The 15,389-nt window shown below is 58.8% G+C and overlaps 6 protein-coding genes across 7 annotated transcripts; 1 reads left to right on the forward strand and 5 right to left on the reverse strand.

The window, feature by feature from the left end:
• Positions 1 to 134: 134 nt before the first annotated feature.
• Positions 135 to 1,805, reverse strand: SDRG_06306 (hypothetical protein). Its single transcript, XM_008612079.1, has 2 exons — positions 246 to 1,805; positions 135 to 181 (listed from the first exon to the last, which is right to left on the reverse strand). The coding sequence occupies exon 1, from the start codon at positions 1,787 to 1,789 to the stop codon at positions 305 to 307; it is 1,485 nt and encodes a 494-aa protein (XP_008610301.1). The 5' UTR covers positions 1,790 to 1,805; the 3' UTR covers positions 135 to 181; positions 246 to 304.
• Positions 1,806 to 2,873: 1,068 nt separating this feature from the next.
• On the reverse strand, positions 2,874 to 4,603 carry SDRG_06307 (hypothetical protein). The gene has a single exon (XM_008612080.1). It carries the CDS (start codon positions 4,507 to 4,509, stop codon positions 2,983 to 2,985), a length of 1,527 nt encoding a protein of 508 aa, XP_008610302.1. The 5' UTR covers positions 4,510 to 4,603; the 3' UTR covers positions 2,874 to 2,982.
• Positions 4,604 to 4,890: 287 nt separating this feature from the next.
• SDRG_06308 lies at positions 4,891 to 9,943 on the forward strand. Of its 2 annotated transcripts, XM_008612082.1 has the most exons (15): positions 4,891 to 5,050; positions 5,103 to 5,909; positions 5,957 to 6,015; positions 6,066 to 6,354; positions 6,403 to 6,573; positions 6,620 to 6,702; positions 6,751 to 7,051; positions 7,099 to 7,257; positions 7,323 to 7,778; positions 7,824 to 8,059; positions 8,107 to 8,943; positions 8,994 to 9,139; positions 9,193 to 9,337; positions 9,385 to 9,715; positions 9,763 to 9,943. In XM_008612082.1, the coding sequence occupies exons 2-15, from the start codon at positions 5,214 to 5,216 to the stop codon at positions 9,907 to 9,909; spliced, it is 4,056 nt and encodes a 1,351-aa protein (XP_008610304.1). In that variant the 5' UTR covers positions 4,891 to 5,050; positions 5,103 to 5,213; the 3' UTR covers positions 9,910 to 9,943. The 2 variants fall into 2 exon arrangements, with proteins under 2 accessions (XP_008610304.1, XP_008610303.1); XM_008612081.1 differs by having other exon boundaries at positions 4,891 to 5,909.
• On the reverse strand, positions 9,938 to 10,764 carry SDRG_06309 (rab family, other; the record flags this gene model as incomplete). The annotated part of the gene is made up of 5 exons (XM_008612083.1): positions 9,938 to 10,162; positions 10,216 to 10,313; positions 10,367 to 10,432; positions 10,484 to 10,657; positions 10,707 to 10,764. The coding sequence occupies 5 exons, from the start codon at positions 10,762 to 10,764 to the stop codon at positions 9,938 to 9,940; spliced, it is 621 nt and encodes a 206-aa protein (XP_008610305.1).
• Positions 10,765 to 11,249: 485 nt separating this feature from the next.
• Positions 11,250 to 11,692, reverse strand: SDRG_06310 (glutaredoxin 3). Its single transcript, XM_008612084.1, has 2 exons — positions 11,559 to 11,692; positions 11,250 to 11,509 (listed from the first exon to the last, which is right to left on the reverse strand). The coding sequence occupies exons 1-2, from the start codon at positions 11,655 to 11,657 to the stop codon at positions 11,282 to 11,284; spliced, it is 327 nt and encodes a 108-aa protein (XP_008610306.1). The 5' UTR covers positions 11,658 to 11,692; the 3' UTR covers positions 11,250 to 11,281.
• Positions 11,693 to 12,070: 378 nt separating this feature from the next.
• SDRG_06311 (hypothetical protein) lies at positions 12,071 to 15,243 on the reverse strand (the record flags this gene model as incomplete). The annotated part of the gene is made up of 2 exons (XM_008612085.1): positions 12,071 to 12,693; positions 12,753 to 15,243. The coding sequence occupies 2 exons, from the start codon at positions 15,241 to 15,243 to the stop codon at positions 12,161 to 12,163; spliced, it is 3,024 nt and encodes a 1,007-aa protein (XP_008610307.1). The 3' UTR covers positions 12,071 to 12,160.
• Positions 15,244 to 15,389: the final 146 nt, after the last annotated feature.

Raw genomic sequence — 15,389 nt, forward strand, 5'->3', positions numbered from 1 at the left:
TTATTGAAATAAAGAAACGAAAATTTGTACTAGTACTCGTTTACTGAAGCGTTGTGCGCGTGGTGGCAACCTCCCGAGACGAAGATGACTTTGTGGACTGCCACGTCATCTATGTTGCGTGTGACTAGACTGCGTCGTAGGTCGTGGTTGCATGGCGTGGACTTTCTCGTTGAAGTATTCGCTTTACATCGCGAACCTGGAGATTAGGTCTCTCTTCACCACCAAACAAACAAGTAGACAGTTGCCTAAAACAAACGACCGTAGGAATAGTATTTCTGCTTCCCTTACGTACATGCCTTTGCGCTTACCGGTAATGTAAGCACAAGCGACACCGCTCACTCGCGCCCGGCGCTTCTTGACCGAGTATGGCTTGGATATACGGACCGGCATCTCGCAAATAAAAGCTCGCGAGAACGAACGGCACGTCGGGTATCGCGGCCAGCGCCTCCAGTAGAGCCCAATTTTCTTCGCCGCTTTCGTAACTTGGCAGACTGATCTCTTCCACGTGTCGACCCGCCGCAACGAGCTCGTCGAGGCAACGATTGATTTCACACTCGGTGATACTTGGCGCAAAAATGCACGTAAGCTTGGGCAGTCGCGGCGCCGCTGCAAGCACCTCCCTCACGCTACGCCAATCGAGCGCATGGTCGGTGAGTTCGAGCAATTTGAGGTGAGGACAACTTGTCCCCAATGCTTCCATGATCAATCGCATCGCTTCGGCGTCCACGGCAATATGAGGTAGGTAGAGCTCGGTCAACGACGAGAGCTGCGAGAGACCGGCGGCCAGCATGCGCACGTGGTCGGCACCGGTACGCGTCCGCAGTACATCGAGCTTTTTGAGCTGCGAGAGATCGGGGCCCGTCGATGGCTCTGATGCAATTTCGCCAAAGTAGTCGCAGCAGAGGTACTCGAGCCGCGTGCGGCGAAGTGCGTGGCGGAGGTCGGCCCAAATCGCATCGTCCGGAAGCAGCTCGTCCGCGTTGTCGGGGGCCCATTCCAATTTAGAAAGGCTGGCCGGGAGTTGACGGCCGTGAAAACCACCGACTTCGACACTGCTGAGCCGGAGCTGCTCAAGAGTAGAGCTCTCTTGGAGGGCGTCGCAGAAAGCGAGGACGCCAGATTCATCCATCGAACAAATCCCATGGAAAATGAGACTCGTGCGTGGAGACGCAAGGAGCCACGTAGCGAGGTGATGGCCTGCCCGAGAAATGGCTTGGTCGTGGCTATGGCTTATAGTCAGAGCGGGCGCCGTCGAGCAGAGTAGTGCTTGTAGCAAGGCGTCCATCACTGGTGTATCGGCACCGGGCAAGTATAACGTTGTGTCCAGTCCGCACAGTGATGTGCATTGGCGCAGAAGCATACTCAAGGCCTCGGTGTCCAGCGGCAGCCACGTTGCCGATTTGATCTCGAGTTGCATGTATTTGAGCGCTGGCCCCAAGGGCGGCACAAGATGCCGCAAGTGGCCCATGCTTCGAAACGTCGCATCGATACGCCGGCCCAGAGGCAGCGTCGCTTGCAGAAGCGTGATCACTTCGGGCGAGTGGTTCGCCTCATGGAGGTAAATGGTGGGCCAGCGATCAAGTCGAATGTCCATGCGCGAGTCGCGATAGAGCGTCATAAAGGCTCGCAGCGCCGGCGTCCAGAGATTCGCTGGCATCGCATCGAGGAAGGTGGCAATGTACTGCGGCGCTGGCAGCAACCGAGCGATGATCTCGATGAGACCTGGTTGCAAGAGTCCGTCCGAGGCCGGTCGCCTGGCCTTGCTGCGTGGCGACTCTCGTGGTGCCATTGCACTTGCGTTGGACGATGATGTTGTGCCATTTATTCTATTTCCAACGCCCTCTTTTTGCCTAATATCTAGCATATTGTATGTACTTTTTTGAAAAGAGCAAATCCTGCAGCCTGGCAGGCCAATCAGAAGATAAGAAATCACTTGGTTCAAGCCAATCAGAGAAGCGTTGACACTGGCAGATCGCGAGCTTCTCATTCGCGTCAAACTCGACAAACCATGGCACAAGCGTCGTAGTGATGTCGTTGAACGCAGAGAGCATCTCGTCAATGCGCAAGGCGCCCACCGGTCCACGGCCGGGTACAGGTTGGTGAGGTGACCGACGTAGCGGGCTATCGCGTGCGACTGGCCGAATTCTTCGCCGTCCACATTGAGCGTCGGCACTTGCTGGAACGGGAAGTGCGGTTTGCGCGCCAAGAACGCCTCGGCGCTGAGACGCTCGTCTTCGAACAGAATGTTGTTGAGGAAGAGCACGAGACGCGCGATCTCGGCGCGCCCCGTAAAGTCAAAGTACGTGAGCTTGAGGCTGGGAAATGTCATCTTGCGCTGTGAGTCCATTCAAAAGTGAGCCTGGTCGTAGGCGCCGCAGTGTCGATTGCTCGGACGCCACTGACGTATCATCGAGTAGGATCTGGCTTGTCTAGCGTATTATGCAACGGATGGCGAAATGGAATTGCGAATGGGCAGTAGTCGCTCCTCGGCAACCAACGAACACCAAGAATCTGCGTTCGGCCAAGTTCCCCCAACCATCGACTGCCGCTTTCTATCGACATGGACGATATTGTACAACAGTGTATTGCGATTCGACGAACGGGTAAACACAAGCTGGAGCAGGTCGAGGATGCCAAACCATTCGACTTTGACGTCATAAATACCGTCTTTTCTCATTTCCGAGGGTCTCAGCAATCACCTTTACCTGCAGCCTTGCAAGCGACTCGTCGTCCTGGCATGCGTGCCGGTATCGAGCACCATCGATTCTACAAGTCTCGGGCTACTCGTCAACGATCGAGTGCTTGTCGTGCAGGTCGCATCCCAACTTTTTCGGGGCATTTGTCGCTTTCGGATGTTCGGATCTGCAATAGGGTTGAGGTTAAAATACACACAGTGGATCTTAGTGTCTACTGCTATTACGAGTTATAAAACTACTTACACACACATGTGCGTCGTCGCGCTCATGTCATAGCGCTACGATCTTAGGCGCGGCAGCCCGTCTGCCACCGCCACTCGTAGTGCTGCATCGCGCTCACATAGTGCACAAGGGCGGCGAGGACGACGCAAATGTGCCACAGCTGGTGCGACGAAAACCACACGTCAAACGTGCCAGGGTAGAGCCGCTCGGGGAACCGCGTGCCGTAGAAGACAGCGCCGAGCACGTAGAGGCCGCCCATGGCCAAGAGCGGCTTGAGCACAATCTGCACGTGGTCGTCCATGAGCCCAAACTCGAAAATGAGGTGCGCGATGGGCACGACGCCGAAGAAGCCCATCGAAAGAAACACCGCCGAGCGCACGCTTGGGTACTTGCCAAAGGCTGGGATGAGCGACGCAGCAAACGAGCCAATTGCGAGCACCGAGACAATGCCAAGGTACGCGTTGAGCGCCCACTGGTTGCAGTAGAACGAGTAGTAGATGACGGGAAAGAACGACCCGGCAATCATGAGGATGATGCCGGCGTAGTCCAGTTGCGACAAGAGCAGCGACGCGCGCGGGCTCTGCACAAAGAGGAGGTGGTACACCGAGCTCATCGTGAGGCACACGACGGCGCTCACGATAAAGACAGCGATGGGCCAGAGACCGACGACCGACGACGCAAGCACCGACGGGTGCAGCTCCGAGAGGACGTGCAAGCCATTGTAGACGCTGTCGGTAAGGCCGTGGAACTCGCGCAGCATGTACTGGACCGAGGGGTACGCCTTGGGTGTGTCGAGCTGCCGGAGAAACGAGCTAAAGGCGTCGACGCGGAGGCGGAGCTGCGTCTTCATGCGGTGGATCTGGTTGTACGACGCGACCCACTGCAGCAGCGTCTGGTCGTGCGGCGCAGTCGCGTTCGTGCTCGGGTGCAAGCGCGCGTGCAAAAGCGTGAGTTCCTTGTACAGCGTCTCCATTTGGTCCGAGAGAAGGTGCGAGACATCGCCGGCGTGCGACTCGAGGAGCTGGTGGAAGCGCTGGAGGCTCGGGATCTGTGCGATCGTGTGGCCGAGGATCTCGCTCGCCACGTGCATGCGTCGGACAACCGTCTCTTGGTGCACGGCGTCGACCGTGTAGTACGACGTGTGCTCCTTCGTAAAGAGCGCAGTCGAGGCAATGTTCTTCTCAAAGAACGCAAGCGTGTGATGGCCGCCTTGGAGGTACAAGACGTCGGGCGCCACGACTTGGGCGGTGGACGCTTCGAGCGGGATCTCCATGCAAAAGACGCTCACGAGGAGGCAGACAAAGATGAGCGAGCCCACAATGTGCGTCCAGACGTTCCACGTCTCGTTGTGCAGCTCAAAGAGCGACTGGAGGCAGTGCGAGGCCGAGTAGTTGACGCGGTAGCCTGACCGGATGTACGCATTGTCGGCCAAGAAGGAGAAGCCCTGGTCGTGCAGCACATGGTAGCCGGCGAGCCGCTTCTCCATCGACGTCATGGCCATCGGCGCCGGCGTCGGTGCATCGGCCATCGTTGTTGGCGCAATGCCCGTCGGCGTCGGCGCAGCGTCCATCGTCGGTGCCATCGTCGCCATGCTGCTGCTTACGTCGACGTCGTCAAGGAAGATTGGAACTGAATGCCATCGCTGCCCACGCCGTTGATTATCCGGAGGATCCGCATAGACAGCCAATCACATTGCGGGATTCGTCCCAGCGGAATCTGGCAGATTCAGATGGTCCTGCTTGTGGGTGGTGGACGTCTTGCAGTTTGTATCGCGCGAGAGGCTGGGAGCGCGCGACGTCGTTGACTAATTCGTACCAAGTACGAATTAGAGGCTTGTCGGGTCTCGTGCAAGCGTCTATTCGTACTACCGGCTATGGCACCGCCCTCGCGCGGCCGAGACGAGCCCCACCGGAATCAGGTTGACGCGACCTTGGGCGTGACGCTGGCCTGTCGCGCGGTTGCATACGCTGCCGTCTTCTATAGCGTAAAGATCTAGCTCGTAGTTGCAATTCGACAAATTCGCCCACGCACAGCAGCTCGGTGGGGCTGTGGCGCTAGAGCAGGGCCTCGACTGGAGCACCGCGCCAGCGTTGGACGTACGACTTCGCACGCTCGTCGCGGTGGCATCTTGGGTATGTCCCACCCTGTCAAGTTTCTGATCGACACTACTGGTACGGTTTGCAGCGTTGAAGATGCAGCCATCTCGAGAAGGCTCAGGCGGCCGGCTGCCGCCGAACACCGCGCTTCGTCCTCCTCATCTGTGCCAGCGACAAGGTTCTTGAACGAGCGAAGACGATGGGTGACGCAGCTGTACGCCGACGACACGTGCATAGAAAGGCTCGTTTGTCGGGCGATCGTGGATCGTGGGTCGCGTCCGTGGTACCGGTAAGGACACTCGCACACAATCGCATCGTCCATCGACTTTGCCTCTTTAATCGTGGAAAGCGCATTTTTGGTGCAATTGTTTTGGCGGGAAACACCAAATTTGAGCCCGATCGTTTTGGATCGAAACGGTTTCAGAAAAAGTGCTGTGGACACGTGGTGATGGCGCCGATGGCCGAGACACGGTGGTTCTACGCCAACGACGACGACGTCATTCACGGCCCCGCGACGCTGGAGCTTTTGCGCAATCTTTGGCTCCGAGGCGAGCTCCAGACCGACACCATTGTCTGGCGTCTCGGGCTCACCGAGTGGCTCTCGATCGGGGAGCTTCCGTCGCTCCTCTCGTGCTTGAACACAAAAGATGCGATCCATGCGAGCCTCCTCAAGCGGTCGGCGTCTCTAAAGCCCATTGCCCACGGCCCACGTATCGTTGTACCGCAGCGCAAAGCGCAGTCGCTCGTCACGACGCTCGTTCCTACGCGCTCCAGTAACCAAGACGACGACGATGACGACATTGCGAGATCTAGTCCGCTTCTGTCCGCAGCAGCGTCCGAGGTGTCGGTGCTTTGCCCAGGATACATCGCAAGGTCGCTTTGTACCGCCCGCTGCGTACGCCATTCGTAGCTTTATGAGATGAAACCAAACGCATTGTGTAGCCAGCGACACCCCACGCCCACTCGACGCCCGACGGCCGATCGTTCACGCTGGATCCCGTGTACGTGCTCGCTACTTCATTGCTTCAGCGATGATAAGGCTGGTTCATAGAGCGCAGCGACTGAGCTTGATAGCCTCCACCCAAGGGCCGACATACCTCTGGACCCAAGACGCCGCGACTGGCTACGTGCTTCGGCGCGTTGTCGATCGTCCACGCCCGGGTATCGCCACAGTACTTGGCGACGGCGAGCATGGGATTATGGAAGACGTATCTGTGCTCGATGCCAAGGCGCTTGTCACGGACGCCACTCTCCGCCGCAACGTCGACGACCTCGCTACGCTAGCAGCGTACGATACCGAGCCCACGGTGCTGCACGTGCTTCAGAAGCGCTTTCTCGAGGTACTTGTCGCCTTCACGTTTTCGACAGCACCATCGTCCTTTCTACAGGGGCGACTGCACACGTGGGTGGGCTCGTCAGCGTCGATGCTCGTGGCATTGCATTCCTTTGGTGCGCCACCGACGCCACCATCGACTACAAACGCCTCTGGCATCGCACCCAGTCTTGCGGCCATCGCGCAGGCGGCGTTCGACGCTCTCCTTCAGGACGCCCGAAACCAGGTGCGTTGTCTGCATTCTAAACAGACTTTTTGTCATTGGAGTGCAGGTGATCATTGTCAGTGGTGAGAGCGGTGCTGGCAAGACAACCGCCGCAACACGCCTTCTCGCCGCGCTCACGAAACACCACGGGTCGGCCTACGTCCTCTTGAACGTTCGTGAAGCTAATTACGGGCGCAGGTCGATGGGGCTTGGTGCGCACGCAGCGCTGGCCGCGTTTGGCCACGCCAAGACGCCTCGCAATGACAGGAGCAGTCGCTTTGCAAAGCTTGTGACGTTGCATGTAGACCCGTCGACGCGCTCGGTGGTCGGCGCGTCAACAACCTGCTACCTCTTGGAGAAGGCGCGTGTCGTGCGCCAAGGAACAGGCGACAGCAACTATCTGATTTTCTACCAGCTTCTCTGCTCCCAACGCGCGGCTGACTATGGTCTCACGCCCTTTGGCGTTGGCGACTACGCGTACCTGACCCATCATGTCGAGGTTGGTGCCTCAAGCCCGCTAACCCTCTCCTACCAGGTTTCCTGTAGGTCGACCGCGACACGGTTGCCTTTGGAGCGCTGGACGCAACGCTCGATGCGTTGCGCGCCGTAGAAATTCTCGATGTCGACTGGCTTCTCGGTGTCGTGGCGGCGATCCTACACCTCGGCAACCTCGTCTTTGTCTCGGACAATGAGACGGGCTCAAATGTACGTCATCAAACTCCGCTACGAGGCATCCGTTTGCATGTGACGATGCAACAACGACGACATAGGTGGCTAATAGTGCCGCGTTGCTTGCCGCTGCAACGCACTTACGTGTACCATCCGATGCGTTGCGTGACGCGCTCTGTGTCACCGTGCTCACGATTGGCAGCAAACTCGAGCGGCAATGCATGCCGCATGGCCCCGAGCGCGCGGCATCCGCGGCCGCTGCGATGGCCAAGGCGCTCTACGTGCGTCTTTTCGAATACATCGTAACGTGCTGCAACGCGTCGGTTGGTGCGTCGCCCGACGCGCTGCGCTTGAGCGTTCTCGATGTCGTGGGCTTCGAGTCGCTGCCGCTGAACGGCCTCAACCAGCTCTGTATCAACTACACGAACGAAGTGTTTCAGCAGAAAATGCAAAGTGAGATTTTGGCCGCCGACCTTGCGCTGTACGCACGGGAGGGTGTCGCCGCCCCGTCGATGGCCTTGCATGACCACCAAATCGTCTTGGACCTTCTGGACAAGGTATTGGGCTTTCACTGCAAGGGCGTCGCTAAGGCAATGGTGTAGAAGCCCGACGGCATTTTGCATCTGCTGGAAGAGCAGGCGCGTGTGATGCGGGGCAGCGATGCTCGACTGGCGCAGCAGGTGCGTGCGCTCGGGTCGCCCGCTCTCGTTGCGCAGAAATCGCCGATGCTGTTTGGCGTGCGGCATTACGCCGGCGTCGTCACGTACTCGGCCGACGGTCTCACCGAGGGCAACAAGGATACGACCGCGCCGAGCTTCGCCGATTTCTTCGCGCAAAGGTCGGCTCCTCCGCGTGCCACGTCATACTAAGGTGGCGTGTTTTTAGCACGCTACCAGCAACCTTCCAGGCGCTGTTTCAAGCCGCCCCGGCGCGAACGCGGTCGCCGGTGGCAGATTTTCGCACGCAACTCGCGGCGCTGCGTCAAGATATCGCACTCTTGCATCCTCGCCACGTCTGCTGCATCACTCCCAGCCGCACTCGCGCGACGGCAACGTTCGAGCCGTTGGTCGTCCTCGATCAGCTGCGTGCGGCTGGCGTCCTCGCTGCCGTCAATCTCTCGACGACGGGTCTTGCCTACCGTGTGCCGCACGCCGCCTTTTTCAACCTGTACCAGCGCTTGGCGCCTGGGGCGCGCGACTGCAAAGCCCTTTTGCGCGACCTCGGCTTGCGCAGCCACGCGCAGCTTGGTGCGTCGCTCGTCTTGTACGACGCGTCGGCCTATGACCACCTCGAGTTGCTGCGAGCGCTTCACCGCACCGCGTCGGTCGTGCAGGTGCAAGCGGTGTGGCGGCGCCGCCTCGCACAGCAGTATGTCTGCGCCATTCGCGCGGCCGTAAAGGAGCCTGCCACCGCGATCGAGGTATTGCGGCCCTGGCAGACGCTATTTCCAGCAAACTTGCGCCAGCAGCCAGCACCTGCCAAGGCAACGCCGAGTGAGAAGAGCAGTCCGCCGGTCGACGTGGCTGTCGAGCCAGAGTGCGACGAGGACGACGAGAACGCGCTCAAGCAGCAGCTCACCAAAGCCGTCGAGGCCAACGACCGCGCCGCCGTGATTGGTCGGTCGATCGCACTCCAAAAGCGCTTTCTCAAGGTGCACACGGGCATGTTCTTGCCGTCGCAGCTGCCTCTGCTGCGGGCAAAAGCCGACTTTGCAAATGCTCGGTCAACTATGTCCCAAAATGTATTGTGCGAATTCAACAATATGGTCGTAGGTTTTACGGCTTGAGCTCGAGCGGAGCCAAAGAAGACTTGGTGGATGGCATGCTCAAGTTCAGCGCCAAGCCACTGCACACGTCCTTGACGCAGCTACCTCCTGCTGCTACGCGCGACGCGATCCGCTGCTTCAAGGCCATCCTTGGTACTGCATACTAGTATTCTCATTCTGCTGTGCGGTGCGAACGACAGTACTAGGCTACATGGGTCTGCGCCGGCAAGGGACACCGGAAGAGCTTGTGAACGAGCTCATCGTGAAAACAATCGCACAGCCAGAGCTGCGCGCAGAAGTGTATGCGCAGATCCTCAAGCAGCTCACAGACGTGCCGAGTGACAGCTTGCGGTAGCATCGAGGTGCTTAGCAATGCGTCTCGTCACCAGGAGTCGTAGGGACAAGGCGTGGGCGCTGTTGATTGTGGCGCTCGCCCATGTACCGCCCCCGCCCGTCCAAGAGAGCTACGTCGCCATGTTCATCCAAGCGCATGCCCCCAGTGCGTGGGTCGACCACCTCTTCCTCATGCTGCACCAGCGCCTCGTGCATGGCGCCCGTCGCGACGTTCTGGTTCCCGACGCGATAGCCGCGCTCCTTGATGGGTTCCACGGTCCATCGCCAAGCCCGCATCCAAGCCGCTTGTCGATATCGGCGGGGTTCCTCGGTTCGACGCCGTCGACCCGCGTGCTATACGCCTTCCAAGGCAACGCGGACGATGCGACGTTGACGGTACGATCTACACGTCCATATCGTGTCTCTGAGGTTGTGCTGCGTAGGTCAACGCCGGCGACGAGGTGGTCGTTCTCGAGGGGGCGCTTGGCGCGCCGTGGTGGTTTGTGCAGTTCGGTCATGTCGGTGGGTACGTGCCCGCGACGTATCTGGCGCTCTACACAAAACAAATGCAACGCGCGCTGCTTGTATAACTCAATATATGAAGTCGTCGATCGTCACTTAGCAGCAGCCGTCCGACGTCCGGTCGGCGTGGTCGTCCAGTTTGATTTTGCGCTCGTTGGCCACGTCTAACCGGTCGCTCTCGCACTCGGCGAGGCGCTTCTGCACGTCGACCGCAATCGACCGGAACGCTTCCTCGACGTTCAAGTTGCTCTTGGCGCTCGTCTCGAAAAACTGCACGCCGTACTCGGCCGCGAGCTCTTCGCCCTGCTGCGTCGTCACGACCTAATCAATGCCACCGCGCATCAGTCCATTGGCCGAGCGTCGATGGGCCGTACGCGCTCGGACGGGTCGACGTCGCACTTGTTGCCAATGAGAATCTTGTTGACGTTCGGGCTCGCATGCTGCTGGATCTGCCGCATCCAGTTGCGCACATCTACGAGCCGATGAGCCATCACCATGAGCATCACCAGCGCCAGCGAAGCGTACTCTGGAACGAATGGTCGTCCGTGACGTCGTACACGAGGAGGATGCCCATGGCGCCGCGGTAGTAGGCTATTCATAGCGTCGTCCTCGAGGTTGCTGCACGATGATGGCATGGCGTACCCGTCGTGATGGTGCGGAAGCGCTCTTGGCCGGCCGTATCCCAGATCTGGAGCTTCACGCGCTTCCCATCGACGTCGATGGTCTTGACCTTGAAGTCGATCCCGATCGTCGTGATGAAGGACGACGTGAACGAGTCGTCCGAGTAGCGCATGAGAAGGCAACTCTTCCCGACGCCTACATGGGCTCTTCCTGCAGCCAAGACGAGGAGGAAGATGGAGGGTACCGCTGTCGCCGATGAGGAGGAGCTTGACGAGGAGGTCGTACTTGGAGCTGTGGACCATGCTGCTGCTGCTGCTTGCTGTCGGCCGAGGGGTTTTCGCACTCCCTTCGCTTTTCGTTTTTAAGTTTTATCGAAGCGTGAAAAAACACGCTTCTTCCGTCCCTATACTTGCTGTTTGTATATCCAGCGCGGTGGTTTTTAAAAAGACGTATTTTAATTGCGGCACTGAATTCCACGAGCAGTGGCCATCGCGTCGACTAAACGTTATGGCAGCTCCGAGTTTAGTTAGTCGGTCCGAGGCAACGACCGCATGCACAACCACCATGATGCGCGATGGCGCTTTGTGCGGCAATGCTACTCTTTGTACAAGTGGAGACGAGTCATTTTGGATGGAGCCAAGCACCAAGTTGCCATGCGACACGTCCGCAGCGACGTGCAGATCCACCATCGCCGTGCCTCTATTTTTGATTGACATGCATGGCCGAAGCCGAATAGCGTCGCGTCACCGGAATTGAACCCGCGCTCATTTGTCTGCAATGATGGGAAATATGTGGAAAGGCGAGCAATGGTTACGTAAATTAGACAAGGACACCAGCGGTTTGGAGGAGCGGCACGAGCTTGCCGTCGCGCTGGAGCTGCGCGACGTCCGAGCCGCCGCCGATCGTCACGTCCTTGACAAACACGTTGGGCACCGTCCGGCGGCCCGTGAGCTCAATGAGCGCTTGGAGGATTTCGTCGCCATTCGGAACAACGTCGAGCTCAATCACGTGGTATGGCGCGCCGACTGACGCCAAGACCGACTTGGCCTATTGAGATTGCACTTTGACATTGCCCTTTGAGTTGTTGGGAGGCTACCTGCGTGCAGTACGGGCAGTACGTCTTGCTAAAGACCGTGACGCCGTGCGAGGCGAGCGTCGCCTTGACAAACGTGTGGGTTTCGGACGAAGCGACCATCGTGTTGGAGGTTGGGAGCGAGTTGAAGAGTGGCCACACAAGACACAATGTCCACGAGCTATGACCACCGTGGTGGATTCCGATTGGTCCGCTTTCCACCAATCAACGAAGCGCTTACAACTCGCGAATCTTCGCCCAAACCGTTCGCGGCCCTTCGCGGAACCTTCCAGGGACCCGGTTTACGCGCCAAATTTGTTTCCACCAATCTACCGAAGTCGACGAGCGTCCAAAGACAAGATGTCCGCACCATCGTAGTCACGCTCGTTGTACGTTCTCGCGTCGACCATTGCTTGTCGCCTCCTCATCGTCCTTTCTACGGCATACCAGTACTATAAGTATAGTAGCTCTTTACGCCATTTCGACGAGGGCCCCACGTCACACCAAGTGCCAACATCTTACAAAGGAGCGCAACACGTCATCGACAACGTCATCGTTATGAGAAGAGATGCGCCAGAAACGTTGGCACTCTAGTGATTTCGTCTATCACGTTATACAAGGGTCACTTAGAGCTTCTCCGTGTTGAACAAAAACGCGTTGCCGTCCGCGGTCCGCGTGCGCACTTGGGTCTCGTAGTCTGAGTTGTTCAAAATGGCATCGACCGCATCCGCCGCGTTCGAAATGATGCGCCACGTGTCGTACTGCCCGCGCCGGAGCTCGACAATCACCTCAAAGATCGGTGCACCCCCGCGCTCGGCCACAACCTTCCGCAGCGCGTCGCCATCGTTCTTTTGCTGCTGCTCCTTGGCCGTCTTGTCGCTGAGCGTCACATTCTGAATGCCACCAACGAGGCCTCGCAGCGGCTTGTTCTTGAGCAACTTCCGGAGGTCGCCGTGCGCCGACGCCACGATGCGCACGCCGCGCTGCTTGCACGTGCGCGCGGCCTCGACTTCGTTCGGGCGACCAATCTCGTCAATGACCATGACCTCGGGCGTGTGGTTCTGGACCACTTGGACCATCACGGCCGCTTGCTTGTCGAGCGACGGCACCATCATGCGCCGCGCCAGGCCCACGCACATGTGCGGAATGTTGCCGTCACCTAGACATTAGAGCGTGGTTAGGGTCCTTTGTCTATACTTTAAAGGTGAAGAGTGCTACCTGCAATCTCATTGCTCGTGTCGACGATGCAGACGTTGTACTTATTGGCAAGCTGCCGAGAAACTTCGCGGACGATCGTGGTTTTGCCGCAGCCTGGTTCGCCGAGGAAGAGGATGTTCTTGTCTTCCTTCGCCAAAATGTCGGCAATCAAGCTCGCGTTGCCCTCAATGTACCGGCCAACGCGGATCGTGAGACCGATAATCTCGTTCGACCGGTTGCGCACGGCGCTAATACGGTGCAGTTGGCGCTCGAGGCCGGCGCGGTCGTCGCTGCCAAAACCGCCGACGCGGTCGACAATCAGATCGAGGTCGTTCTGGCACACGACACGCGCCTCGTCATGGGGCAAGAGGAAGAAGCGCGCGCCGTTGACCCACGCCCACGGCCGGCGCCCGAGGTCCAACACAATGTCGAGGAGGTGGGCGGCCACGTCCGGTGGCTGGAGCGGCGCCGCAAACTCGGGCGGTAGCAGTGCAAAGACGTCGCCCATGTCTTCGTGGACCACGAGCGGCGTGCTTTTCGCCAAGCTCGACGGCCGCAAGTGGTGCAGCACCTCGTACGACGCAAACTTGTGCTGCTGCTTGACATCAAAGCTCAGCGTGCGGACGCCCTTGGCCGCAATGGCGTTCGTGACGCGCTCCATCGACGCAGCATGCCACAATATGCTTTTGTCAGCAAACGTCTTACGCACAGGCGCAGCTACTTTGAGGAGAAAGTAGGATGTCCACATCGCTGCCCGAATGGCATCGTCCGAGCGCGGACGCTCCTTGAACGCTTGGAGGTAGCGTGGATACGGGTGCGACTCGAGGTTGTGACGCGACAGCATCGACGCAAACGACGGCGCATACTCCTTTGTCATCACTTCCATGGCGATCTGCAGATCCAAGACGGCCGCGAGTGGCGGGAGGGTAAGAGACGAGAGAGCAGCACCCATGCGGTGGGCATCAAAGATGATCTTGGTCATCGTGGTCGACTGCAGCAGTGGACTCAGCTGCGCGACGAGGTCGTCCAAAGGAATTTGCTCGCAATCGATGAGAACGACAAAATCGGTCATGCCGAGTTGCAGCTGAGTGTTGGGAAATGCAGGCCCAACGATCTCGAGCGACATGTTTCCCTTGTACGTGGCGAGCCGTGCGACATCGGGGAGCTTGTCAAAGCCACGCCGAAGGTCGTCCAGCGTACTAATTACGTACACGTGCTTCCAGTCCATGGAGACCGAGTGGAGCTCCAGGGCCGGCATGAGCTGGGACGACGGCACCTTTGGCACAACGACCGGTGCGCTCGGTTTCGCAATGACTCGTCGCACCGTTGAAGTGCTCGCTGCTTGATGCGAATCGACACCATGGGTGCTGGCTCCGAAGAACGGTTGAAAAGGCGAGGATGACGAAGGCGGGCGGGACCCAACGCCGGTTGTCTGCGACTCACGCGCGCCAAACGCAGAGAACGCTGGCGCAGCGCCACCCAAAGGTGTAAAGCTGGTCGCGCCGTTGGTCGTCGCTGACGTCGACGAGCTAAAAGGCACGCTCGTGGCTCCTCTAGATTGTTGACCAAAACCAGCACTGGTCGTCGACGAAGATCCGCCAAAGAAGCCTGTTCTTGGTGGGTAGCCAAGATAGGAATGAGGTACCGGCGTTGCGGTCGCACCAAACGAAAAGCCAGATGTCGAGCTGGAGGAAGCTGTGCCGCCAAACGAAAATGACGACGGCTGCCTCGTTGTCGGCGCGGACGACGAGCCAAACGAGAATCCGCTGGTCGAAGGCGCCGAGGATCCGAATGAGAAGCCGCTGGTCGAAGTCGCCGAAGAAGCCCCGAATGTGCTGGTCGAAGGCGCCGAGGTTCCGAACGAGAAGCCGCTGGTCGAAGTCGCGGAGGCCGCTGCAAACGGGTTGTTGGCTTGGCCACTGGGCGGCGACGCGCTTTGTGAGGAAGCAGTGACCATGTGGGTGTCGACAAACGGCTTCTTCTCGGCGGGCTGCGGCACAATCGTGGCTTGTGCGAGCGCCGCCTCCTTGTCGGTGCGCTTGAGGTAGTCTTCAAAGCGCAGCTCTTCCACCGACTTGTGCGCATACGCATCCATCATCGAGATGGACTTGTAGCCGATAATCAGTGCCGGCTGGCCTTTCTCGCTCTCGAGCAAGTACGTCATGCTGTACGCTGGCTTGGCCGTCCCGCACTGAACGTTGCGCGTCGACACGGTCACGGCACATCGCTTCATCGCGTCGACCACGTCGGAGGTGGGTGCTTCCGGCGCGTCGCTGCCAGCGTCCTTGTCGCCTTCACTGCTACCGTCCTTGTCGCCGTCGCTGCCCGCATTATCCTCGTCGTGCTTGCTCTCGCCGCTCTCACTGCGCTCAGAGGTGGCGGCGGTCGAGTTGCTGGATCCAGTGTTTTGGGCAAAGTAATTCGCGTACTGCTGCGCGATATCTCGGCCGCCAGTGCGCCCATGGCCTCGGCCGCCGCGACCACGCCCATGCCCCCGTTCTGTCCACGACATTTTGAAAACAGCTGGCGGCGACCATGCACGCATACACTGTTTAGAAATACACTGTATTTGTCATGATTCTCATGGGGTTCCACGAGGCTGGCAAAACGTGGCACTTGGAAACGTCCGCGTGAAACAAAAGAACGACCACCATGTAA

The sequence above is a fragment of the Saprolegnia diclina genome (assembly GCF_000281045.1).
Source record: "Saprolegnia diclina VS20 unplaced genomic scaffold supercont1.17, whole genome shotgun sequence".
Classification (NCBI taxonomy): domain Eukaryota; phylum Oomycota; class Saprolegniomycetes; order Saprolegniales; family Saprolegniaceae; genus Saprolegnia; species Saprolegnia diclina.

What these genes read in the sequence shown, in the direction of transcription:
- SDRG_06306 (XM_008612079.1), bottom strand. Translation starts at nt 1,789, where the DNA reads ATGGCACCACGAGAGTCGCCACGCAGCAAGGCCAGGCGACCGGCCTCG.
- SDRG_06310 (XM_008612084.1), bottom strand. Translation starts at nt 11,657, where the DNA reads ATGGTCGCTTCGTCCGAAACCCACACGTTTGTCAAGGCGACGCTCGCC. An exon ending in ACTGCCCGTACTGCACGCAG is followed by an intron (nt 11,510 to 11,558) that starts GTAGCCTCCCAA and finishes CAATCTCAATAG; the next exon opens with GCCAAGTCGGTCTTGGCGTC.
- SDRG_06308 (XM_008612081.1), top strand. Translation starts at nt 5,214, where the DNA reads ATGGGTGACGCAGCTGTACGCCGACGACACGTGCATAGAAAGGCTCGT. An exon ending in GCGCTCACGAAACACCACGG is followed by an intron (nt 6,703 to 6,750) that starts GTCGGCCTACGT and finishes TTACGGGCGCAG; the next exon opens with GTCGATGGGGCTTGGTGCGC. An exon ending in ACCTGACCCATCATGTCGAG is followed by an intron (nt 7,052 to 7,098) that starts GTTGGTGCCTCA and finishes GGTTTCCTGTAG; the next exon opens with GTCGACCGCGACACGGTTGC.
- SDRG_06307 (XM_008612080.1), bottom strand. Translation starts at nt 4,509, where the DNA reads ATGGCGACGATGGCACCGACGATGGACGCTGCGCCGACGCCGACGGGC.